Source organism: Cololabis saira, chromosome 11, assembly GCF_033807715.1.
Source record: "Cololabis saira isolate AMF1-May2022 chromosome 11, fColSai1.1, whole genome shotgun sequence".
In the NCBI taxonomy this organism is placed as follows: domain Eukaryota; kingdom Metazoa; phylum Chordata; class Actinopteri; order Beloniformes; family Belonidae; genus Cololabis; species Cololabis saira.
Genome location: NC_084597.1, coordinates 47,975,852 through 48,003,119, shown reverse-complemented (window position 1 = coordinate 48,003,119; position 27,268 = coordinate 47,975,852). Strand labels below are relative to the sequence as shown.

Here is a 27,268-nt window from a genome sequence, read left to right as displayed (position 1 = left end):
TCTGTCACTCCAAACGAAAGACTCTCGTTCATCTTGGAAGTAACTGGAAGTTACTCGTGTCATTTGTTGATGTTTTTTTCCAGGATTCTGATTGGCTAGCATGACTTTATCTTCTCGTTACACTGCCCCCTGCAGGTTTGGCTGCTCATAGCACCTTAACAGCTATTTATGCGGGTTCGTGTAAATGATGGTATTTTTCAAAACGTAGAGGGGGAAATATCCGTTTTTGTAAATACCCGGCTCTGTGGAAACGTGGCCTGAGAGAACGTGACTGTGCTGTTCTGTGACGTGTCATCATTAGCTACTCGTCTTGATTTTGTAGGCCCGTGACGACATCTTGAACGGATCTCACCCCGTCTCCTTCGACAAGGCCTGCGAGTTTGCAGGCTATCAGTGTCAGATTCAGTTCGGTGACCACAACGAGTCCAAGCACAAGCCTGGATTTCTGGAGTAAGCACCAGCTGTGGTGATTGTGGCTCATTTTGAATAAGTCTGTTGATTCTGAGTGATTTTTATCTTTATTTTCCTCCTGCAGTTTGAAGGAGTTCCTTCCAAAAGAGTACATCAAGCACAAAGGAGAGAAAAAGATCTTCCAGGTAACAAAAGGACTTCTGAACAGTTGGTTCTGTCCCAACTTCAGACGGTTGAGTTCGTTCATACGTTTGTTTTTGTTTATTTCGAACATGTATAAAAAACAACAAAAAAAAGATAAGAAAACAAATCCAGGTACATTCCACCACATAAAGAAAAAGAAAAACAACATCAAAACACATATTTCGAGTTACATGTTCGAAAAGGAGTGGGAGGAAGTATAAACTTATTTAACCCCCCCTTTCCACAACTAAATATAAATTATATGTCTGTATTTATTTTTTATACTATACACTAATTTGTATAAATATATATCATTTTTACAAAAATAACCTTTTTAATAAAACATGTAAGTTCTATCATAAATATAATATAACTATGATATCAATATAATATAACTGATATAAATATAATACGTATATCTAGGTATATAATCATACAAAGACAACATAACAGAATAACACAGTCTTCACTTTTATACCTCAAATAAACCATTTCTTTATATTTCTTCTTAAATTGTTTTATGTTTGTACATTCTTTTAACTCCAAATTCAAACCATTCCACAGTTTAATTCCACAAACTGATACACAAAAACTTCTTTTTGTTGTACGCACAAATAAAGATTTGAAGTTTAGGTTTCCTCTTAAATTCTAACCCCCTTCCCTCCCAATGAATCATTTCTGAATGTTATCCGGTACAGAATGATTTTTTGCTTTAAACATTACTTGTGCAGATTGAAATGCCACTATGAGTCCATGAGTTTTAGTGCTTTAGATTGTAAGAATAGTGAGTTAGTGTGATCTCCATATCCAGCCTTATGAATGTATCGTATTGCTCTCTTTTGAAGTTTGAGTAATGAGTGGAACCTGGTTTTATAGTTATTGCCCCAAATTTCTGCACAGTAAGTGAAATATGGAAGAACTAGTGAACAGGAAAGAATGTGGAGGGCCCCGTTTCGATGAACAGTGTTACTTTCTCCCTGACAGATGAAATTAACTTGTCGCTGAATAAATTAAGCTGATGCATGCATTAAGCTGAAGCATGAAGTGAATCACCACTGATGTACTTCTGTTTCTGCAGGCACATAAAAACTGTCAGAACATGACGGAGATCGAGGCCAAAGTGAGTTACGTGAAGCTGGCCAGGTCCCTGAAGACGTACGGCGTGTCGTTCTTCCTGGTCAAGGTGAGAGGAACGAGAATGGTCTCGTCTAGGGTCGTCCCCATCAGGATTTTTTAGCTCCCGATCCAATCCCGATCACTTGAGTTTGAGTATCTGCCGATCCCGATTTTTCCCGATCCGATCACCTTTTTTGGCTCCCGATACATTTCCGATACTTTTTCCCAATCAGATACATTTTGGCAATGGAAAAAAAAGAAAAAAAGAAAAAAAAAAGGACTAAAACTCAAATGATCCCAAGTTTCTTTTCTTGTCCATTGGAGAACAACATGGACATTATTTCAACAAAGCTTATCAGCTCTGGTGCCACAAAATGTAAAAACATGAAATTGTAAACTAGAACAAAAAGTGCAGAATAGTGCAATAACAGAAATAAATAAATTTAACTTCAAAAGAGGTTGTTGAATGACATCCAGTCAAACTCACAAACACAAGAAAATTAAAATACTTTTTGTCTTAACCTTAGTGCAACTTTCTGAATGAATGAATGAATGAATGAATGAATGAATGAATGAATGAATGAATGAATGAATGAATGAATGAATAGCAGCAGCTTAATGAACATGAACAGATAGAACATTTCACAATTCAAACATGGAAACCATGTTAGTTTCGTTTACTTCGTCACTTCCGGCTGACCGGAAGTGACATTAAATGCAATGATATATAAAATGATTTAATATATATTAAAAAACATTAATAACTAGGTATGTCCCCTTACCTTTTTTGGCCGATACCGATGTTTTGAAAATGCCGTGATCGGGCCCGATCGATTGGACAACACTAGTCTCGTCCAGACGCTCTGGCCTCAACTCCCTCTTGAGCTCCGCCGCTGGTATCTTACTCCCAGTGAGGACGTTCTGCTTCCTCTCAATGGCTGCAGGAGAAGATGAAGGGGAAGAACAAGCTGGTGCCTCGTCTGCTCGGCATCACCAAGGAGAGTGTAATGAGGGTGGATGAGAAGACCAAGGAGGTGATCCAGGAGTGGAACCTGACCAACATCAAACGCTGGGCGGCTTCGCCCAAGAGCTTCACCCTGGTGAGTCCATCCATCCATTCATCCATCCATCCATCCATCCATGCATCCATCCATGCATCCATCCATGCATCCATCCATATCCATCCATCCATGCATCCATACATCCATCCATGCATCCATCCATATCCATCCATCCATGCATCCATACATCCATCCATGCATCCATCCATCCATCCATCTCCACTTTGAGGTCTCTGGTTGTTGAAAATAGGATGTGCTGCTTGTTCTGTTTAGACAGATGAATCTTTGTCCTGGATTTCCGTCCAAACAAGTCATACTTGTCCAGTTTTTCCCCTCATTTTACTGTCATGAACTTTAACATCTAACATCCAAAGGGAGGCTGGTAGATTTGAGCAGTTTCTATGTTTCCAGTGTGGGCTGACCGTCCACTTCCTGGGACTATTGCCAGCAGTCTTGAATGTTTTCCACTTGTGAATAATCTCTACTACTTTGGAAATGTCCTTAAAACGCTTTCAAGACTCATGGGAAGCGACAGTTGGTTATATAAGGGTGATGTTTTTCCTCCTTGGCATTGTGTTAACGCACACTTGGATGTTGCAGACCAGCAAACTGCTAAAACCTCAGAATTTATGGAGGAGATCACAGTTGCTGCGTATCATTGGATCTGCTGGATTCGATAAAAGCAGCAGATGCCTTCCCTCTGAGCGTACTTACCCTGCGTTCACACTGAAAGCGTCACGGGAGTCATAGGCGTCTGGCTGCCATTCATTGTCTATGAAAAACGGGCGTCGAGAGGCGGCGGGGGCGGCGGGACCGGCGGGAGCGGCAGGAGCGTCGGGCGGCGGGCGCGGCGCGTCAATTTGAAAGTTGAAAAATCTGAACTTTATGCAAATGAGCAGCGGCGACACCGAGGCGTCATCCAATCACAGACCGGGATTCCTGAAGCGAGAACTCTCAATGCAGATTGTACTTTCATGTAGACACAAACGTACACTCATTCACATGCGTACAGGAGCAGAGCTGTGCACTAATAAACTTATTCTATCAGGAATTAATATATTTCATCCAGCAAAATGACATTTTGCTGGTTTGACTGCTGTTTTACCTGAACTGATCACGTGAAACACGTATCTGATGGGTGAGGAGCTGGATGGTCCCAACGATTTTATTTGCTACATTGATCCAACGAAAAATAATTAAAACCCGTGCTTATTAATCACAAAACTCAGGTTAAACATCATGACTAAATCCGCTCCGACCCGGTGTGTAGTGATCAGCGCAGACAGACTGCAGCTTCGCCTGAATTATGGTTCTGCGTTAAATCGACGGCGTAGCTGACGGCGTAGGGACGCGGTGCGGTGTGCGTCGCCGCGTATCCTACGCCGTAGGTTCTGCGTTGGTGTGACGCGGAACCATAAATCAGCCACCGGGCGCAAGTGCTCGCTGGGTTGATGTTGATCCGCGAACCAAACTTGTTAAAGGAGCATCAAACTCACTCTTATCTACGCGGAAATAACGCTAAAATATAAAGAAGGCGTCCCAAAGTGAGATCTATGGTGAAATATGAAAATTAAGATGTGTAGTTATATGTGTAGGCTGTTCCCACTGTTCCCTTCAGTTCTGCAGCGCAGCTTGAAACCACGCCCACCGCCGCCCCGCTGCAGGCACTGATGCTTTCAGTGTGAATGCACCAAGCGGCGAGATGCTGGCGTCGGGACGCCCGTGACTCTTTCAGTGTGAACGAGGGGTTAGTGTTTAACTCCGTTCGTCTGTGTTTATTAGTTTATGTTAAATTCATAACACAACCTAATATGTCAGGTGTCGTTGGCAATCTTTTTCATGAAACTGCAACATAAGTGTGTTGGTGCCACTGAAAGGGTGGAAGGTGTAAATGTTGATTTAATATTTCTGTACTGTGGAGAGTTACAGCGCTTCACAATCAAGTCTTTGAACTTCACAATAAGGTTTAAGCAGAAAGGAGCCACAATGACCTAGGGTTTGGGCAAAAATATCGATATTTTAATATCACGATACTTTGCCCGCTGATTCAATATTGATATTCAAAATTTTAATATCTATCTTTTTTTTATTTTTTTTTTCAAATAATAGATTTTTTTCAAATAATATTCAGACAGATCCAGTATGACCTTATTGCATGCATGGGCTCAAATAATATTGTTAATTTAATATTGTGTAAATAATATGAAATTGACATATTCAAATATGTTTTTTTTGTGATCAAATGTTTTTATTCATCTTTCATGATTTTCTTATTATAAACGGTGGCATCCACAATGATGTTAAACAAACATTAACACATATTTTCACCCCCTTCCAAACCCACCCCTTGGACCTAAGCATTCGATAAAAAAACAATTAATAATAAGAAAAACAGAAAAAAAGATAATACAAAGATAATAGAACAAAGGACAAAATAAAACAAAGGCAAAACATAATATCAAAAACTGGACAAGGATAGCTGCAACAAGGTCGTCTGTATCAATTTAAAATACATCTTTCAAGTCTGGCTTTAATTTATATCTCCGGCCATATACCAAAATAAAATATTTAGTTGTTTTGCTTATGGATTGGGGCTGTAGATATTTCCAGATAGATAATATCAAGAAAAGTCAAATACCAATGTTAAGCGTGTGTGGTGGTTTCCATCCAAGTAAGTTTCGTTTTTGACATAGTGAAGCATTGATTGTTGATAAACTATTTAAAATTAGTGTTTGAGGGTTTACTGGAATATTCTGTACTGTTATCGAGCAGTTGCAACCTGTTGCCATATGCCATATTCAAAATATCTTGTAACTTTAGCTTGTACAGTTACAGTAAAACGGCATGGATAATTTGAATTAAATAGTTTTGACTCAGTTTGTCCCATGAATTATTATAATCTGATGTACGCCTAACTCTGATTTTAAGATGCATAATGCCTTTAACAGTTTTCAGTGAACTATGTATAACATCGCAATATATCGCAACATTTGATATCGTATCATGGGGTCCTTGGCCCCATGAGTTTATGAGTTTATTAGGATCCCCATTAGCTGATACAGTACATCAGCTCTTCTTCCTGGGGTCCACACATAACAAACAGACATAACAATATACATTTACAAGTACAGAAACAATATGATCCATACTCCCTGCTTAACAGTCAAATAAAACAACCTTGACAGTAATAGTAATAATGCAAGATAACCTCAATAACAAAATGAGATTAAAAAGTAATAATGATAACTCAAGGTGACCAAGCTTACTTAGGACTTTTGAACAGATCTATGTCTGTAGATGATATTATGGTATGATAACCTTCCTGAGTGGCAGCTGGATCATAGTTATCAGCTCATGAAGTTACCACCCCCTTCAGAAAATTACATTTTAAATGCTGCTGCATATCCTGGTTTAGACTCATGTACAGGATATCTGTCAATGTGTCACAATATTGTCTTTGGTATCATTTTAAAGGGGATCTTTTAAGCATTCATTCAAGCTAAGATGTGAATCTTTCTGACCAACATAGAGGTCACTGCAGCTCTTTAAACTATAAACAACACACATTTTTACACCATTTTCATCTAAATGATATACTATCTTTTAACCCTGTGTCAACTAGGAACAACAGAGACACAAAATACAAAAACTGGAATACTCACAGGACCATAAGGATTCAGGAAATGTATAAACCCAATTTAGAATCATCAATTAACCTGAAGGGTTAGGTAACTTCATGAGATGATAACTCTGATCCAGCTGCCACTCAGGAAGGTTTTCATACCAAAATATCATCTATAGATGTGGATCTTTTCAAAAATCCCAAGTAAGTTTGGTCACCTTGAGTGGTACTGATATCTAGTCTGGCCCATGGACTATATGTGTATGTCTACATGTGCAGAATTGTTTACAGGCGTAGGGCTATTTGACGTTGTTTCAGTTGTCTTTTAAAGCTTGCTTTTGTTTTTTCTTTAGTAATCTGTTCTGGAAGAGTGTTCCATTCTATCATGGCTCGATATATAACTGTTCTTGGCATTGATTGTGTTCTAGCTTTAGGAACTGTATAGCGACCTCTGGTGGCCTCGTGTGGTATGTTTGTCAGAGCTACGTGTCAGTTGGTTATATAAACAATTCTGGCATTTTAGCACATTAATATTCCTAACAAAAACAAGGAGTGATGCCGTTAGCCTCTCTGTGACTTTCATCCAGGCGAGCTTGTCATGCATTTTATTTACATTAGACCTTAGTGTGCATGGAAGGGCCAGCTGAGCTGCTCTATTCTGAGCTGCTGCAGCTTTCCTATCTCCTTCTTGTTCACCTGACCAGTAGGAATGGGTGATATTTTACCGTTGACGATATACCGTCAAAAAATTCCCCACGCTAAGAATTTGTCATCTCGAAGGAAGGAAGGAAGGAAGGAAGGAAGGAAGGAAGGAAGGAAGGAAGGAAGGAAGGAAGGAAGGAAGGAAGGAAGGAAGGAAGGAAGGAAGGAAGGAAGGAAGGAAGGAAGGAAGGAAGGAAGGAAGGAAGGAAGGAAGGAAGGAAGGAAGGAAGGAAGGAAGGAAGGAAGGAAGGAAGGAAGGAAGGAAGGAAGGAAGGAAGGAAGGAAGGAAGGAAGGAAGGAAGGAAGGAAGGAAGGAAGGAAGGAAGGAAGGAAGGAAGGAAGGAAGGAAGGAAGGAAGGAAGGAAGGAAGGAAGGAAGGAAGGAAGGAAGGAAGGAAGGAAGGAAGGAAGGAAGGAAGGAAGGAAGGAAGGAAGGAAGGAAGGAAGGAAGGAAGGAAGGAAGGAAGGAAGGAAGGAAGGAAGGAAGGAAGGAAGGAAGGAAGGAAGGAAGGAAGGAAGGAAGGAAGGAAAAAAAATTGCCGTTGATACGTGTTTGTGTAACAAACATGGCGGATCTGAGTCATTCCAGTTTTGCAGTACAGGTGTAACTCATTTAATTGGTGTAGTTTAGTAGCATTTAGTATTCTTTTAGAGCAGTGATTTGGGGGCTCCAAAGACTGAATGTGGTGATAGATTTATAGTTACAAAGGTGGAATTGAATTGGTATTTTTTTATCGTCATTTTTATCCTTAGCAGGATAAATGCCAGAAATTATCGTGATACATTTTTTAGTCCATACCGCCCATCCCTACTGACCAGACCAATGAGCAATAGTCTAAGTTTGACAATACTAGAGTTTGCAGAACTTGCTTGGTCAGCTGTGGTGTCAAAAAAGCCGAGCACCTTTTAATTACAGATATGTTCCTTCCCATCTTCCCAACAACAGCATCTATGTGTCTCGTCCATGACAGATTACAATCTACAATAACACCCAACAGCTTTGTTCCTTCCACCATCCCTACAATGACCTGGTTAAAAGCAGTCCTCATCTCCTGCTGCGTCCCCTCTTCTCGCTGGGAGGAGATGCAGGCGAGGAGAGAGCTGTGAATGAATTCAAAGCGCAGTTTTGTTCTCCAAAGTACATTTGTCAGGTATCATTTGATGTGTCGTCAGGACTTTGGAGACTACCAGGACGGGTACTACTCCGTGCAGACCACTGAGGGAGAGCAGATCGCTCAGCTGATCGCCGGCTACATCGACATCATCCTGAAAAAGGTCAGCCAACTTCAACGTTAAGGAGATGAGCAGAATACAGCAACTTTTTGGTTTTAGGATTTTTCTTTTCTCGCTTTTTAAACAGAAAAAGAGCAAAGACCATTTTGGCCTGGAGGGGGATGAGGAGTCCACCATGCTGGAAGACTCGGTTTCTCCTAAGAAGTGAGTGCACATGCGGGCGATGCACCCGTCCTTTGGGCTCGTGTCCACGTGGCGCTTTTATACTGACTATTATTCAGTTCATATTTATTTCGAGCAATACAACATAACATAAGTGACCCGCGTGCAACAGAAAATTAAACAAATACCTTTAACAGTAGATGTGCAGGTTCAAAATACAAATTAATTCGTTAACACTCGAAAGGGAATGATGCATTTCATGGCCACAATGCGTGCAAATCCAGGAACAATATATATTGTCACCACGGGTGACAGTTAACTTATATTTATAATACATTTATAATACATACCAGCAATGGTACGAACTACAGTACCAGAAGGTAATGGACAATACATACTTACTAAATGAGGAACAACAAGTACACATCAACATTTCAAGACCAAAGTTGATTTAACATCGTGTTACCACCCACTCTCTTTATACTTTGACCAGACCATATGTTTATATAGCAATTTAAATCTGTGGATATTTTGCTTGTGTTGGATATCTAGACTGTTCCAAAGTCTCACACCACATACAGACACACGAAAACTTTTACGAGTAGTTCGAACTAGGTATTTTAAAATCACCATATCCTCTCAAATTATAAGTTCTCTCCTGAACTGTGAAAAAATCTTGTATGTTACTTGGTAATCATTTGTTGAATGCTTTAAATAGGATTATTTACGTGTAATATTTTACAAGATCATGGATTTTTAATAATTTGACTGAATTAACAAAATAAGAGTGTGTTCTAGAAATCCAACCTTGTGAATAATTCGCACTGCTTGTTTCTGTAATGTGACTAATGGATTAATTGTGCATTGGTAACTGTTTCCCAAACTTCAACACAATACGTGAAGTATGGGAGTACCAAGGAGCAGTACAAAGTACGGAGTGCATTTTCATCAAGTAGTGGTTTCACTTTATTTATAATTGAAAAGCTTTTGGAGATTTTGGTTTTTATGTGTGTGATGTGGGCTTTCCATGATAATTTAAGGTCTATTATAACTCCTAAAAATGTATTATTATAAAAAAATGTCTTGTGTTTAAACTTAAAATATTCCTGGAACTGTGCACAGCTTTGAGGCCCTGCGGGATAAACATAGCCTGACACAAAATGACTTTCACAGATAGCTGCAACTACAGTCCTATATTGATCGTGAATGCAAATTGACTAACTACTCCGAGGTTGAATCATATTTTTATCACTTACTGAAAAATGCCATGGCTGTAACACCTTCCCATTCAATTTGGAAGTTGTGCACTGCTCTCTCAAGATCTAGTAACTATAACACGTTGCGCATTAAAGGTAAATGGCACAGGGAAGCAGGAATTGAGATTTCAGTCGAGGCTTGGGACAATATCTGGGCTTTCCAGTGGTCGACATCCAGCTGGTTAACCTGGAGGGAGCGCTGCTGGAAAATGCTATTAGATACTTCAGAACAGCATATCAGGAGAGCTACAAAGGAACACATATGCCATGCTGGAAATTCTGGAAATGCCCCAAGCTAAATGCTTTCTGGAAAGACATTCAGACCTCACTAAACTCAGTATTTAACACTTTAGTACCTTTAAGTTTTGAAACCTTATACTTGGGTCTTGCCCCTTTTCTAAAATGCAAGAAAGAAATAAAACTACTGCAATCCCTCTTAGTGTCGAGTAAGAAGGCAATAACCAGGAGATGGTTAAATCCAACCCAACCTACTCTGGATGACTGGATTGGGATTACTCTGGGTTTGGATTACTCTAAACCAGCGGTCGGCAACCCATAATGTTGAAAGAGCCATATTGGACCGAAAACACAAAAAACAAATACGTCTGGAGCCGCAAAAATGAAAAGTCTCGTATAAGCTTTAGAATGAAGGCAGCACATGCTGCATGTATCTATATTAGTTATAACTGGGTACTGGGCTGCAAATGTAGCTGCTAATGTCTTTCCACATGACTCTTTTTGTTATTGGACAACTTCTCACTACAGAGCAATCATTCAAGCAATGAATGCAAATGATTCGCTCCAAGAAACGTTTAATCCTCTACGGCAGGGATATTCAATTGGCGGGCCACATGCGGCCCGCCAGTAGCTTTTATGTGGCCCCTGGTCATATTTCAAAAAAGGGGGTGTTAGTTGAAAAAAAAAAAATATATATATTTTTTTTTTTTCTTATAATATTTTTATAACTGGCTACTATGGACTAAAATGGTTGTGCTCGATGCTTAATATAATATTCAAATAAGGAAATCTTGGTGGAAAGTGGTGCTTTGTCATTATGGCGTGTTTTATTAAAAGTAGGTCAATATCAATTTCATTAAGTTTGCACAATGCATGGTTTCAAAATGAACTTGCATTCAAAATAATATTTCTTTATCTGAATATTATATTTAACATTCACAATTACTAAATCTGGAGACAATTAATACATAATTCATATGTAAACTAGATATATTCAAATGTATAATACAAATGTCTTATATTTACATAAGTCTTTGTCTTTGAGTGCAAAATACATTTTGAAAACCCCCACATTTTCAAATTGTGCGGCCCTCTCCATACAGTCCTTTTGCAGATGTGGCCCCCGGCCGAATCTAGTTGAATACCCCTGCTCTACGGAATAGTATTAGGGCCAGGCAGGAGAAAAATAAAAATATTTTACAGGAGGAATATTTTTAATTCATTATGCACTTCGAGAAAAAAGTCAAAATGTTGAGAAAAAAGTCAAAATTTCATGAATAAAGTAGAGATGTTGGGAAAAAAAGTTGAAATGTCAAGAAAAAAGTAAAAATGTCGAGAAAAAAGTTGAAATGTTGAGGAAAAAAGTAAAAATTATGAGAAAAAAGTTGAAATGTTGAGAAAAAAGTTGAAATGTCAAGAAAAAAGTCAAAATTTGAAATGTTGAGAAGTTTCGACTTTATTCTTGAAATTGTATTTCATTACTCTCGAAATTTCGACTTTTTTTTCGACATTTTTACTTTTCTCGAAATTGTATATCAACATTAATCTCGACATTTCGACTTTTTATCTCGACATTTTGACTTTTCTCTCGAAGTGCATAATAAAAAAAAAATCTTCCTCCTCTCAAATATTTTTTCTCCTGCCTGGCCCTGATACTCTACCATACAAATCTTCGTTAACAGAAATGTTGAAATGTAATATTTATTCTACACATTTCTACAGCATTGGAAAACGTTCAGAATGTTTGTGTCATGTTTTTTTTTTTTTATATATGTTTTTATTGGCAGATTGTTTCCACAATACAGAGCAAAACAGATGAACATACCTTTTCTTTTTTTTTTTTTCTCCCTCTCCCCATCCCTCCCCCCATGGTTATCATCATTAAGTTTCCTTTGGGAATAGCAAAAAATTAATAAATAAAAATAAATAAAAAATAAAACAAATAATAAGAATACAAATTAAAAAGTAGTGCAATGAATGTAAACTTAAATAAGAAAATAAAATGAGAATGAAACCGAAATGGGTTATATAGAGATTAATAATTATTTCTTAGATCAATAATTAGCAATTCCAGTAGTAGTCACAAGTTATACTAGTAAACACTTGAGTCGGAATGTTGTCATATAATCACCTCCAGAGTTATATACCAATGTAATTGGGCTGTTACTATTTTTAGGGATAGAAAAATGAAAAACAACAAACAACAAGAAACAAAGACATCAGCTCAGTCCTTTGGAAGTACCCTCAAATTTTCAAAATAGGTAATAAATGGTTGCCAGCTCGAGAAGAACTTTTCTAATGAACCTCTAATTGTAAACTTTATTTTTTCCAATTTTAAGAAATCCATAATATCTTTGAGCCATAAGGTAGTAGAAGGAGGCTTTGGGGATTTCCACCCCAACAATATTCTACGTCTTGCTATCAGTGTGGTAAATGCTACCATTCTAGACTGTTTTGTGGTCAAAAGACCAAACTCCGGTGGTATTCCAAAAATGGCTATCTGGGGTGATGTCTCCAAACGAATGTCAAATACATCAGACAGAGTCTTGAATATATGAGTCCAATAACCTACTAGCTTGGGGCAAGACCAGAACATATGAGTGTGATTAGCCGGAGAGAGGGCACACCTATCACATTTATCTTCAACTTCGGGATATATCGTTGCTAGTTTAGATTTGCAATAGTGAAGTCTATGAAAGATTTTGAATTGGATAAGGCCTAGCCTAGCGCACGACGTTGATGTATTGATCCTATCAATAGCTCCATCCCACCATTCGTCCAGAAAAGTCTCGCCCAACTCTGCCTCCCATCTATCTCTACTTTTCATCACAGGGTGCTCATTCAGTCTCATGAGAGATCGATATGTTACAGAAATGTGGCCTTTTTGTCCAGGATGCAATATTAGAAGGTTGTCCCATGGTCTATCTGCCGGTTTTTCAGGATGGGAGGGAAATTGCTTTACAACAAAATCTCTAATTTGAAAATCTCGAAAGAGATTATTATGGGGTAGATCATATTTGGTACGGATCTTATCGAAACTACAGAATACATTCTTCTCATAAAGATCTGAAAATTTGATAAGACCCTTACCCTTACATTGTTCGAACACAGGGTCTGATAAAGAGGAAAAAAATAAATGATTGCCATGTATAGAACAATTTATGGAGCCATCTATAAATTTAAAGTGGGAGCGTAACTGTGACCAAATCTTAAAGGAGCTTGAGGCAGGATTGAGGCAGGATTTTTGAAAAAAATTTGTATACGTTTTAAGTTTTTTAGTAATAATGTCAGATGAAGCGTTCCAAACCAAAAAGAATGAGCCCTCTAGTGTATCTCTCCGTTGCCTTGAACAGGCTGTGTGCTGCAAAATGTGCTGCAATTCCGGGCCGGAATTTCCCGCGCTGTCCTGCGGATGTGACGTCACATGACGCTACATGCGCGTTCTCCCCGTTCTCCCGTGCTGGCTTCGCTGTTGGCTGCAGTATCCCCGACGGCCGTCGTGGCGAAGGGTGGCGCTAGAGAGTCTCATTTCTTAAAAGGAGCCTCATGCTCCTTTTAATGGAAGCAATCGCAACCAGATTTTGGGTAAATTTAGTTGGTGAAAGGGGTAATTTAGAGTAAAGTATCGCAGGGAGAGAGACCGGGTGGCATGATTTAAATTCTAGCACACACCAGTCAGTCTGAGGAGAATGAAACCAGAAAGCCATTTTCTGAACGTTGGCTGACCAATAATAGTAAGTAAAATTAGGTAGAGCTAGACCCCCTTCGTCACGGCTCCTCTGTAAGACAGAATTTTTAATTCTGGGCCGTTTACCACCCCATATAGATGATGAAACCATCTGATCTAAAGACTTAAAAAATGATTTAGGTAAAAATAACGGAATACATTGAAAAAGCTAAGAGAACTTTGGGAGTATGGTAATTTTGACAGATTGGATTTTACCTGTCAAAGACAGAGGCCAACTATCCCATCTTTGGAGGTCTGATTTAATTTGTTCCAGCAAAGGCTTGAAATTAGCTGAAAAGAGGGAGGAGAATGAATCGGTAACCCGTACACCTAAATATTTGAATCCTGAGGTCGAGATATTAAATGGCAGTTTTGACTGCGCAATACGTTTAGCACTGTCATTAATTGGGTAGAATTCACTCTTTTGATAGTTCAGTTTGAATCCAGAAAATTGACCAAAATCCTTAAGAATAGAAAGAACATGAGGGATAGCAGAAATCGGGTCAGATAAATATAACAACAGGTCATCAGCGTACAGAGACACCCTGAATTCCATACCATCCCGCACTATACCTCGAAGGAGCTGTGACGTTCTCAAAGCAATAGATAAGGGTTCGATGGAAATAGCAAATAAATGAGGGGATAGGGGGCAACCCTGTCTCGTACCTCTCGTCAAAGGGAAATACTCCGACCTCAGATCATTAGTACAAACACTCGCCCTAGGGTTGGTGTATAACAGCTGGACCCATGAGATGAAAGTCTCTCCAAAACCAAATTCCTTAAGTACCGCTAACAAATAGCCAAATTCGACCCTATCAAAGGCCTTTTCAGAATCCATAGAGATGGCCGCCTCGGGGGTATTCGGAGAAGATGGGGAGTATATAATATTCATTAACTTTCTGATATTCGAGAATGAATGGCGGTTTCGAATAAAACCAGACTGCTCTTCTGAAATGATACTCGGCAGAAACTGTTCTAATCTGGCAGAAAGTGTTTTTGCCAATATCTTGCTGTCAACATTCAGCAGAGATATAGGCCTATAGGATCCACAATTGACAGGGTCTCTACCTTTTTAATGAATAACAGAAATAGTTGCCTGTGTCAGAGTGGGGGGGAGAGAACCGTTAGTCAGGGATTCATTGTACATATCAAGTAGTACAATGAAAGGGAAGTTAAGATTTGAAAGGAAGGCGGTCATACCAGATGGGTCAGCTGGGGATTCAGACGTATACAGTGACGCGTAGAAAGAGGCAAATGCCTGATTAACCCCAGAAGGCGTGGTTTGCAAAACGTTGTGATTGTCATTAACCTCTGGAATAAGTCGTGTAGCAGCTTGTCGCCTCAACTGATGCGCCAAGAGACGGCTAGACTTATCGCCATATTCATAATACATTCCCCTTGACTTGAGTAATAGTTTCTCAGCTGTCGTTGTAGTTAGCAAATTAACTTTATTTTGAAGGTCTAGTCTACTTTTACACAAAGCCGGATCAGGGTTCAATGCAATGAGACAATCTAAATCAGCGATGTCCTTGCACAAGTTATCAAATTTACGTTGTGTATTTCTTTTTAAGGATGCTGAATATGAAATTATCTGTCCCCTAAGGAATGCTTTTAGCGACTCCCATAGAAGAGAAGCAGATGTGTCTCCAGTTTTATTCGTAGCAATAAACTGGTCAATCGAATCAGAAATATAATCACAAAATTTCTTCTCAGACAGGAGCAGTGAGTTAAGGCGACAAAGTGGCCTCTCCTTCTGGCATGCTGAAAAATGTATATCAAGTAGTACTGCTGCATGGTCCGAAATAAATATGGCTGTATAGTCACAAGAATTAATGGCCGGTAGGAAGAACTTATCAATGAAAAACTGTCAATGCGAGTGAAAGTTTTATGTAAATTGCTGAAAAAGGAGTATGTCCTACCCTGAGGGTTTCTATTCCTCCACGGATCAGCACACCCATTCTCCTTCATGAATATGTCAAGGGCTCTAGCCATGGCAGACTGCTGTTTGTTTCTGGGGTTTGATGTATCTAGTAAAAGGCATATCACAGTGTTAAGATCCCCACCAAGAATAAGACGATGAGTGTCCAAATTAGGAATGGATGAAAGGAGGTTGTTGATAAACCTAACATCATCCCAGTTGGGAGCATATACATTCACCAATACCACCGGTATTTGACAAAGAGTACCCGTTACAATGACATATCTGCCGCCGGTGTCAACCTTAGTAGTAGAAACCGTGAAATTAACTCTTTTGTTCAGTAAAATGGCTACCCCTCTTGTTCTGCTGTCCAAACTTGAATGAAAGTATTGACCCACCCAGCTACTGTTCAGTCTAGCCTGATCTGAGAGGCCAAGGTGAGTTTCTTGTAAAAAAACAACGTCTGATTTCAACTTCTTTAGCTGTGAGAAAACCTTGGACCCTTTGATTGGACCATTCAGTCCTTTCACATTCCACGATACAAATCTGAGGTCAGAGTTGCTACCCATAACTAAATTGAGGTTGTTTAAAGTCTGGAGGACGATTAATACGACCCACTCCTATGTCGTAGTAAATAACATTGTATAACATATTTGCTTCAAACTTTGGGTGGTAATGTATATCTCAGATAACCCGTACAAAACAATAAAAAAGAAACAAAAAACACACACAATTTCAATTACAGATGATAACCATTTCCCCCTAGTCCCTAAGTCTTCTTCCGCGAAAGAAAAAGTCAGCGGGAAAAAACATCCAAAACGCTTCCAGTCGTCGCCGTCGTTAAGCATAACCTATCCTAATGGTGCTGTGGGTGCTCCCACCACAGCTGAAAAAAATCAAAGACATCCGAATCTTGCATTGAAAGTCAGTTACATCATAAAAAGTAAATAAAAAGTAAACTAAAATTTGTCCTGTTCCCTAGCATACCACCACAAAGAATTCCATTATTAAAAATGCAGTAGAAAAAAAAAGAAAAATGATAAAGAAACATATTATGTGTATAAATTGTTGCTGCACTCATCCAGTCCATCCACAGGGATTAAAGTTCTCCGTACTGGGTACGGATTTCCGTCCTGGGGATTTTTTTGGGATATTTTTTAATGAGATCAGCGCAAATCCGACAAAAAATATGAACACCGGGGTGTGTGTATCGCCGCGGTGACTTGTCGAACGGCGCCCACTGCAGTCAATCAGCTGTTGGCTGTGCACACACAGTAAAGTTCTCCTCTGGTTTTAGATGCACGTAACCTGACACCTAATTAGACCCTCCAGAAAAATGCGGGCAAAAATCCTTGATTCTGCGGGCTAAAATCATTGATTTTGCGGGCTAAAATCATTGATTATGCGATTAAATGTGCAGGTTTTTTATGTGCTTTTATGCGGTGAAATTGCGGAATATGCTGGAAGTTGCGGAATATGCGGGAAGTTGCAAAATATGCGAAATATGCAGGAAGTTGCGGATTCGGCGCTGAGCTCTTCCCTCTTAAATTCGTAGGAGAAAAAAAAAGGAGAGCGCAGGTGGAGAGGGGCGGTCGCAGCCCGGGGGCCGGCCGCCTCTCTCCCTCCAGCCGGCTCAGTGCTCGGGTGATTTGCCGAGCGCACCGGCGCGACGAGGGGGACGAGCCAGAGCTCCGTCACCCCACGCGTCCGCCGCCAAGGTCCCCAAGTGGATGGGAACGTGAGTCCGCCTCCGCAGGCGCAGTGGTACGCGGTCAGCGCGGATCCAGAGTCCACCGGCAGCCGTGCCCACCGCGCAAACGACACTCTCTTTTTCCTCTCACCCTCGCGGGTGAGAACTGCTGTTTGGGGGGTGGCGGTTTTCTGCGAGGGGTGCGGAGGTCCCCGGGCGGGTCCCGCATGTCGCGACCGGGCGTCCCGACATGTCACTCACAACACTCCCCCCTTTTTCCAAACTTTATGCGAAAATGTGCGGCGATGATGCGGTGAAATCAAGCGAGCCCCGCATAATACGCATATTCAGCGCGGACATATGCAATATTAACCCCAGTAAAAGTGATTTTTCTGCACCAGACATTGAAATCCACGGAAGGTCTGTAAATCCACGGACAGCCGTGAAATCCGCGTAAATTTCCGCGATCACGGAATCGCGGATTCCTGGAGGGTCTACCTAATAACTCTAGACCTCGTCGCATGTCGGTGTGCCGCAATGTAAACACTGCGGAGCTACAAGCCTACGTTGCATTACGAATGTGACGCGCTGTGAGCTTGAAACTTGAAACATAAGAGTAAGAAAGTTAAAATGTTCTACACTAAAGGTACTTACACGTTGCTAAATAACTAACTGCTAAGCCAATGGGTCTTAACTGTACCTTGTAAACCACCGGGGGGGGGGGGTCTGAAAACTTTCCGTCCTGGGATTTTTTTTTTGCTTTAATCCCTGCATCCAATATGTATCCAAGATCCACTAAGGATGATAAAGCAGTTCCTTATAAATTCCTTATAAAAGAGAAATAACAGCATAACTATAACACTGAATGACCAACAGTGAAAGGAATTAAAAGAAAAAAAAAAAATCACCAGATGGGGCCTGTGATCACAAAAATATTGGGAGTTCTGGTTCACTCCTTTCCAAAACTACAATGACCAAGTCACTGCACGGCGATGTGCGTACGATAGGGGGCAGTAGAGAGCCGAAAAACCATGTGGTAACGAAGAAGAGGAAAATATCGGACATCAGAATTGACAGGAGTAAAAAAAAAAAAAAAAAAAAAGGACGACGATCCGTTGATTGTCATCTAGCCGTTTGGCTTCAATAATGTCCATAATGATGTCCCATTAACATATATTTAACCTGTCAATCCACGGTAGTAAAAAAAAAGGCATTATATATCATCACTCCCCCCCGCCCCCCACTCCCCACTCACCGTGAACGAGGAAGGAAAACAAAAACAAACGTGGATCCAATCCTGCCCGCATAGTAATCCCAACCCAGAGTACGTTGGTTTAGATAAGGAGTCACTTTCTGGAAAAATATAAAATACTTATATGGGAGGAAAAAAAAAAAAAAAAAGATGGTTAAGAGCTGCGGTAGGTAGTACGGGGACAGTTCTGAACGGGCATATTGCAGTGCGGTAATTACCCACACTCAGGCTTTACTCGGTACCGTCGCCGTCATCCGGAGGTGTAGTGTCATCAGGTCTCATGCCGGTGATCCGCTGGTTGTAAAATGTCGTGGCGTCTTCGGGGGTTTCGAAGACATGGGTCGAGTTCTCGAACTCCACTTTCAATGTAGCAGGGAAGGCGAGCCGGAACCGAACCTTTTTCTCGAACAGCAAGGACTTTATTTTTGAGAACGAAGCGCGAAGTTTGGCTGTAGCAGCAGCATAGTCCGGATAGAAAAGAACCTTCCGATCTCGCCAAACCAGCCGGCTCCGATCCGCCTGCAAAGCCCGAGCTTTGTCCTAGTAATAGTGGAAACGTACGATCATCACTCTCGGCCGCTGTCCGTCTCGGGGTTCTTTACCGATCCTGTGAGCCAAGCCCAAAACAGGAGGAGTTCCGTATACATCAGCACCAAGCACCTCCACAAAAAAGTTAGACTTGATTGGGTCGTTCTGTTCAGCTCGTTAACAAATATTGGTGACTCTCAAATTGAATCTACGCGAACGATTCTCGTAGTTTTCCAAACGTTCACCCAAAGATTCGTTCTCCTTCTTGAGCTGTTTGCAGAGTCGTTCCAACTCAACAGTTCGGCCAGAGTATTCTGTGAGGCCCTCTTCCAAGTCAACCAAACGTTGTTCGTGGTCAGTTATGGTTGTTTTGACTTCTCCCAGAGATTTGTCGATGGAGGAGAGAGCCTTCTCAATCAAATTTTCAGCCATTTCCTTTATTGCTTCTATCAGAACCGAACGTAGTTTATCCAGGTCAGGAGGGAGGCTAGTGCTAGCTGTAGCTTCAAGGTTCGCTAAGGTTGCTGACCCCTGGTCTAGAGATATTTAGGATGGAGAAACTAACCTATCAACTGAGAACCCAAGAGGATAGGTTTTACTGAATCTGCAGCAATTGGATTTCTTTCATATCCCCCATTAGAGCAGACTTCATTTGACCTCACTGCTAATTTTGTGTTTTATTTTATTTTATTATTGATTATACATATGATGGCAGCGGCAGGTGATCCTCCTGTTCTTTGTACATAGTTCTTCGGCAAAATGTTCTACCTTGAATAAGTGGAATCAGGGTTGTCCAAAAGATGATCACCACAAAGAACTAATGGATCTACCTACTAGGGATGGGCAGTATGGACTAAAAAATGTATCACGATAATTTCTGGCATTTATACCGATAACGATAAAAATGACGATAAAAAAAATACCAATTCAACTCCATCTTTGTAACTATAAATCTATCATGCTCTCAGATCCGCCATGTTTGTTACACAAAAACATCAACAGGAATTTTCTTTCTTTCTTTCTTTCTTTCTTTCTTTCTTTCTTTCTTTCTTTCTTTCTTTCTTTCTTTCTTTCTTTCTTTCTTTCTTTCTTTCTTTCTTTCTTTCTTTCTTTCTTTCTTTCTTTCTTTCTTTCTTTCTTTCTTTCTTTCTTTCTTTCTTTCTTTCTTTCTTTCTTTCTTTCTTTCTTTCTTTCTTTCTTTCTTTCTTTCTTTCTTTCTTTCCTTCCTTCCTTCCATCCTCCTTCCCTTCCTCTTTCCTTCCTTCCTTCCTTTCTTCTTTTTTCCCCTTCTTTCCTCCTGCTCTCTCCTTCCTTCCTTCCTTCCTTCCTTCCTTCCTTCCTTCCTTCCTTCCTTCCTTCCTTCCTTCCTTCCTTCCTTCCTTCCCTTCCTTTCTTCTTTTTTCCCCTTCCTTCCTTCCTTCCTTCCTTCCTTCCTTCCTTCCTTCCTTCCTTCCTTCCTTCCTTCCTTCCTTCCAAAAATCAGCTTTACACAAAAACGTCACCAACGGGAATTTATGGTTTTTACCGTGATATGACAAATTCTTATTGTGAGGAATTTTTTTGACGGTTTATCGTGAACGTTAAAATATCAGCCATTCCTACTACCTACAGCCCAGGAAGACACTTTAAGGGCCCAGAGGGTCGAGGACATTCCCTGATTCTCTTACTTGGACGGGGAAAAACAACAACAACAACAACAACAACAACAACAACAAAAAAAACTGGAATGACTTCTGTGATCAATGTCTCTATATATGTATAATGACCTCTCCATTCCAAATAAAGAAACAATAATAAAAATAAAAATATTCCTGGAAGCCCACCCGGCCCGTCGTTGCTCTTTCACGCGATGGCGATGGTATTGACCCACATTCATGTCTCCGGAAGACTCCCCAGCAGCCTGTCAGATTGAGGTTATCGATATGTCACTGTTGTGGACAAACCTGCTAAACCTCTTTAATACTCTCTTTCCAACCAGGTGAATAACTGGACTGAAACTGAGTGTCTAAGTTACCAAGAATAAGACTTGATCATCCAGATTTCAGTAGATTTAATTAAATGGGACCTATTGTGAAAAACAGGTGTTCTCTGTCTTTAACATATATAAAGTGGTCTCCCCTCAGCCTGCCAACTCAGAGAAGGAGGAAAGCAACCAAATTCTGCAGTGTACAGCCGCCCGGACGATCCGTCCAGTGTGATGTGGATCTACGAGCCAATAAGATTCTGCTCCCGTCGTCACGGAACCAAAATGCAAGCGACGGCCACAACTATAAAACCGTGTAACTGCATGAGCCTCCGACTATCGTAGCACTGCGTGGCATCGGACGCTCTCTGTCCATCTCCCTCCAGCAGCTGCCACTTTATTGAGGTTTTAACGCAGAACCGTAATTCAGGCTTAACTCCGCCGGCCGGAGCTTCCACCATTTTTTCGTAGCGGTGTATCGCGTCATTCAGGCAGCCAATCAGCACAGAGCCTCATTATCATAGCCCTGCCCACTCAGAATTCTGCATAGATAATGAGGTTAGAGAATAGGAAGATAAAGACATGGCTCAGAGGCTGAATTTCTAATTTATTTAAGACATTCAAGGCCTGTTTAAAATAGACATTAAATGCCATAATAGGTCCCCTTTAACATGTGTGTTTTAGGCATAACAAACTATGACGAATACTCGCTGGCATGTAAAAGGGTTAGAACATACATCAGGCGTCTCGATGCAGAATGACAATGAAACAAAGGAGCATGTTGATTTTGAAGCATAGAGTTTAATTCATTCTGGTAAACAAAACCTTGGTGTTCCCACCGCTAATGCTTGTTTGGGCAGAGTACTAGTCTGTACCTGTAGTCGGCCAAGGTTGTATCCTGATGTTTCAGCAGTTTGGGTTTCATCAAGTATTCATTTGTTCGTTCTTTTGTGTTTATTTCGAACATGTATAAAAAACAAGAAAAAATATACGAAAACAAATACAGGTTACATTCCACCACATAAAAAAATTTTTTTTTTCGAAAAGCAGTGGGAGGAAGTATAAACGTATTTAATCCCACCCTCGTTCAACAACTAAACATAAATTATACGTCTGTATTTATTTTTTATACTATACACTAATTTGTATAAATATATATCATTTTTACAAAAATAACCTGTTTAATACAATATGTAAGCTCTATCATAAATATAATAAAACTATGATATAAATATAATTCAATTCAATCTTATTTATATCGCGTCTAATACAACAAAAGTTGTCTCTAGACGATTTCTAGAGACCCAGAACATAAACCCCCGATCAATTATTACATAAACAATGGCAGCACACAGCAGACATCCACACAGGCAGGTGGAAGCAGCAACGGGATGACCGGGGGTGGGGGGTGGAGGGGACTGGGGCCGCAGGCCAGCACGCAGCTCCCGAGGCTCCGGCCTGCAAACATGCACAAAAGAGAAAAAAGGGGGGCCAGCACAAGAAACTACAGGAACGATGGACAAAAACGATAGCTATGAGATATTTAAAATAAAAATGGAAATGGAGAAGAGAGGAAGGGAAAAGGAGAGGAAAAAAAGGGTGAGAGGCACCGCCCAGCGGATCATGTTGGTGCCCCCCTGCAGCATAGGCCTATAGCAGCATATCTACCGCAAAGCTATATTTGAGACCAACTATTATAGTCTTGTTCTATAGCTGCAACTATGACTACTGACTCTAACACACTAGAGTTTACACTACCTAGAGATTTACCAACACCAGCTAGAGGTTTACTAAACACTAACTATAGGCTTTACTAAACAGAAAGGTTTTAAGTTTAGTTTTAAAGGTGTAGGTGGTGTCAGCCTCCTTAACCCAGATTGGAAGTTGGTTCCATAGTAATGGTGCCTGATAGCAGAACGCCCGCCCTCCAAATCTACATTTAGATATAAGTTTAGTTTTTCAAGATGGAGGTGGTATAATACGTATATCTAAGTATATAATCATACAAAGACAGCATGACAAAATAGCAGAACACACACAGCTGCTGATCTTTAAACATAGTCTTCACTTTTATACCTCAAATAAACCATTTCTTTATATTTCTTCTTAAATTGTTTTATGTTTGTACATTCTTTTAACTCCAAATTCAAACCATTCCACAGTTTAATTCCACAAACTGATACACAAAAACCTCTTTTTGTTGTACGCACAAATAAAGATTTGAAGTTTAGGTTTCCTCTTAAATTCTAACCCCCTTCCCTCCCAATGAATCATTTCTGAATGTTATCCGGTACAGAATGATTTTTTGCTTTAAACATTACTGGTGCTGATTGAAATGCCACTAGATCCATGAGTTTTAGTACTTTAGATTGTAAGAATAGTGAGTTAGTGTGATCTCCATATCCAGCCTTATGAATGTATTGTATTGTTCTTTTGAAGTTTGAGTAATGAGTGGAACCTGGTTTTATAGTTATTGCCCAAAATGTCTGCACAGTAAGTGAAATATGGAATAACTAGTGAACAGGAAAGAATGTGGATCCAAAACCTGTTTTGATCTGTTAAGTACTGCAATGCTCTTTGAAACTTTGTTTTGTACATGCTTAATGCTCTTAGAGATCTGATTTTGTTTACTCTTTCAATATCGCTGCCATCCAATTCAACTTTTATTTGCATATCACTTCTCCAATTACCAAAATACATTATTCATGTTTAATGATAATTTGTTATCAGTGAACCATAATTTTAACTTACCGTATTTTCACGACCATACGGCGCACCGTGTGAAAAGGCGCACCCTCAGTTTTGTGTGTCATTTTTGGTTTTAAAACACACATACGGCGCACCGACCCAAAAGGCGCCGTCTACAGAGACGGAGCTGCACACACGCGCGCTGCAGAACACACACACGCTGCAGAACACACACACAAGAGTGCTTATTTAAAAGTAGAGCAGGAGCAAAACTTAGTTTGATATTTTATTTCACTTTTCACATCAATCAAACCCTTCAAAGGTTCATCTTCTGTTTCCGCATTAAAGAATTTAAAAAAAACCACTGGGTCGCCGCACATAAACCTGTCTCAGCCACCAGCCCTTTTCATTTCACTCTGGCTGGAAAAGTCTCTTTAGGCAACGCTTTTCTTTTAAAAATCACCATAGCCGGCAGTTTCTGTCCATCAGCGTGGCAGGCAAGCACAAGAGTAAAAAAACTTTTCATACCCCGTTGTGCTGCGGATCCCGACCGTGGCGGTCCCGCGTCCCGGGTCCCGCGTCCCGCGTCCGGGGTCCCGCGTCCGGGGTCCCGCGTCCGGGGTCCCGCGTCCCGGGTCCCGGTCCGCTTCCCCGCGCTGGTCCCGCTCACACACGCGCATGTCTGTACCGGGTTGTATCCGACAGGAGCTCCACTCCGCTAATTCAGCTGCGCCAGTCCGAATTTCCAGACCTGTCTCAGCCACTTGATCATCATCCCTTCATCCCATAATGACTCCGGCTGGAAACGTCTTATGCAAAGTTTTTCTTTTAAAAATCACCATACAGTTTCTGTCCATCAGCGTGGCAGGCAAGCACCACATAAATGAGAATGTGTGTGTTTCGCGCTGCGAAAAACACACGCACATGTCGGAGATCCGGTACCGGGTTTGTAACCAACAGATTTCGCTGAAAATCTCGGAGGATGAAGCTGATCTGACCTGAGACGTACCCCAGAAATCCCTGCTCCCAAAGCGGGCGGGAACCAGGAAGTCGGGCTGGAGCAGCGCGCATCACCGCGGCTTCAACCCACACACACAAGTGTGCCTATTTAAATAGAGCGGGAGCAAAACTTCGTTTGATTGTATTTTATTTCACTTTACACATCAAGCAAATCCTTAAAAGTCTTCATCATCTGTTCCGCATTAAACAGCTCAGTGGATGGTCTCATTCAAACCGCAACTCACGGGGGCTTCACCCGCCCCCTTCTCTTTTTACCGTTCTCATGGTGGCCGGCCTTACATTACCGTAATTCAGGTAATAGACAAGGCGCACCGTTTCATAAGGCGCCCGGCACATTTAAAAAAAAAAAATAAAAAAAATTATGTGCGCCTTATGGTCGCGAAAATACGGTACTCAATTCTGTCGTGACATCAGTATGGGAAACACTTTTTTTCCCCGTCACATCCTCCCTTTGCTTTTCATGGATCAAACACTATTTTAGATAAATATATAAAATGTATTTAAAAAAGAAGACGTTTCCAGTTTAGAGACGGTCCTTCTCATGTGTCTCCAGGTCCACTGTCCTGCAGCAGCAGTTCAACAAGGTGGGGAAGGTGGAGACCGGCTCGGTCGCCCTGCCGGCCATCATGCGCTCTGGAGCCGGAGGTCCGGAGAGCTTCCAGATGGGCTCCATGCCTCAGGCCAAGCAGCACATCACCAGCGGACAGATGCACAGAGGACACATGCCTCCGCTGGTGAGAACCCCACACATGTCCCCCAAGCTGGAAACCATCATGTACCGCATTCCCCTGCATCCACCAAACCCTGAAAAGATCAACACAGTACTGAACAGAACAGAACCACAACCAGTCCAGGTATCATTACCAGCTACTTTTCACCTTTAATCCATGTCTGCAGTTTTAAAGGCAAAATTAAAGCTGCAAGCGGCGATGAACGGTCCTCCACCCTTGTGCACCTTCAGGCTGCAGTGGAAGCTTGTATGACTTGCATGTAGATTCTTCAGGCCTGGACATTTAGCGGATGAAACCACCCACGATTCTCTATATCAAACCATAAAAAAGTTATGGCAAAAAGTAGGAACTATCAGATATCGACCAATCAGAAGAAGGGGCGGGGCTAATTCATGCCAATTATGGTCAAGGACTCAAACCCGAGTCCGATGACACCACCCACGAGTCAAACCGTATTGTGGGGCTTGAGGCACAAAGTTTTCTAGGGGGCGCTGTTGAGCCATTAGGCCACGCCCATTAATGCAAACCATTAAATATCAAATTTTTCACCAGGCCTGGCTTGCGTGCAAAATTTGGTGACTTTTGGGGCATGTTTAGGGGGAAAAAAAGGCCCTCATTTCGTTGGAAGAAAAATGAGGATAAAAACAAAAACGACAAAAATTCCTACAGATACAATAGGGCCTTTGCACTGACAGTGCTCGGGCCCTAATAAGAAGAAGGTTGAACTATCTGAAAATGCGAAAACAAAGAGAGAGCAGCGATTCAGGCCTTCAACACTTTTACAGTTTTTCACAATTGTTTAAACACATTTATTGGAACATCAGACACAATGTACACAACCTGAAACTCATGTTTCAGGTGGCTGAACCAATCCTGCTGAACTCCAAGCACATTTACTGCTCTAGACTCAAATTCCCATTCCATACCACACATTTCTCACAACACTACACACAATTCCCAATATCCTGCACACTCTTCCTGAATTCCCTCTCTTGCTGTTCACACAGAACACACAGTCAATCACATTTCTAAACTCCAAAGGCTGTTGTGCAATATGCAATCAGCAATTTGCTATTGAATTCATATTCATTGATGAAGCGGGGTTCAACCTTGTAAAAAGAAGGCGCCGAGGGAGGAATATCATCGGCCAGCGTGCCATCACAGAGGTCCCTGGCCAACGTGGAGGGAACATAACAATGTGTGCTGCCATCAATCACCACGGCGTCCTCCATCACCATGCCACCCTCTGCCCTACAACACTGCACTTCTTCTAGCATTCCTGGACCAGCTCCACAATATCATTGTCCAGCTAGACCAGATGGAGGACACAGAGGTGGTCAGGTTAGTTGTTATCTGGGACAATGTCAGTTTCCACCGGGCTGCTCTGGTCCGTGAGTGGTTCAGGGTCCATCCAGAAGTTGATGTCCTATATCTCCCTCCATACTCTCCCTTCCTCAACCCAATTGAGGAGTTTTTATCTGCCTGGAGATGGAAGGTATATGAGAGAAATCTTCAAACACGGATCCCACTGCTGCAGGCCATGGAGGACGCATGTGGCGATGTCACTGCTGAGGCCTGTCAAGGCTTCATGCGGCATTGTAGGAGATACTTCCCCCGCTGCTTGGCCAGGGAGAACATCGCCTCCAACGTGGACGAGGTCCTGTGGCCAGCCAGGGATGAAAGGCAGGATGCAGCCTAATACTTTTGTTCTGTTTCTATTTTCTGTCAAGTTTTCATCCACAGCTTGCTGTGATGTCCAGTGGACTGCA

The 27,268-nt window shown here is 41.1% G+C and overlaps 1 protein-coding gene across 1 annotated transcript in view; it reads left to right on the top strand.

Annotated features, from left to right (window-relative positions):
- tln1 (talin 1) overlaps nt 1–27,268 on the top strand; it is a 256,414-nt gene that overhangs the window by 61,698 nt on the left and 167,448 nt on the right. The window contains 7 exon segments of the mRNA XM_061734635.1: nt 323–450; nt 536–596; nt 1,673–1,777; nt 2,655–2,810; nt 8,268–8,369; nt 8,455–8,531; nt 25,322–25,502. Coding sequence (XP_061590619.1) covers nt 323–450; nt 536–596; nt 1,673–1,777; nt 2,655–2,810; nt 8,268–8,369; nt 8,455–8,531; nt 25,322–25,502 — 810 coding nt within the window.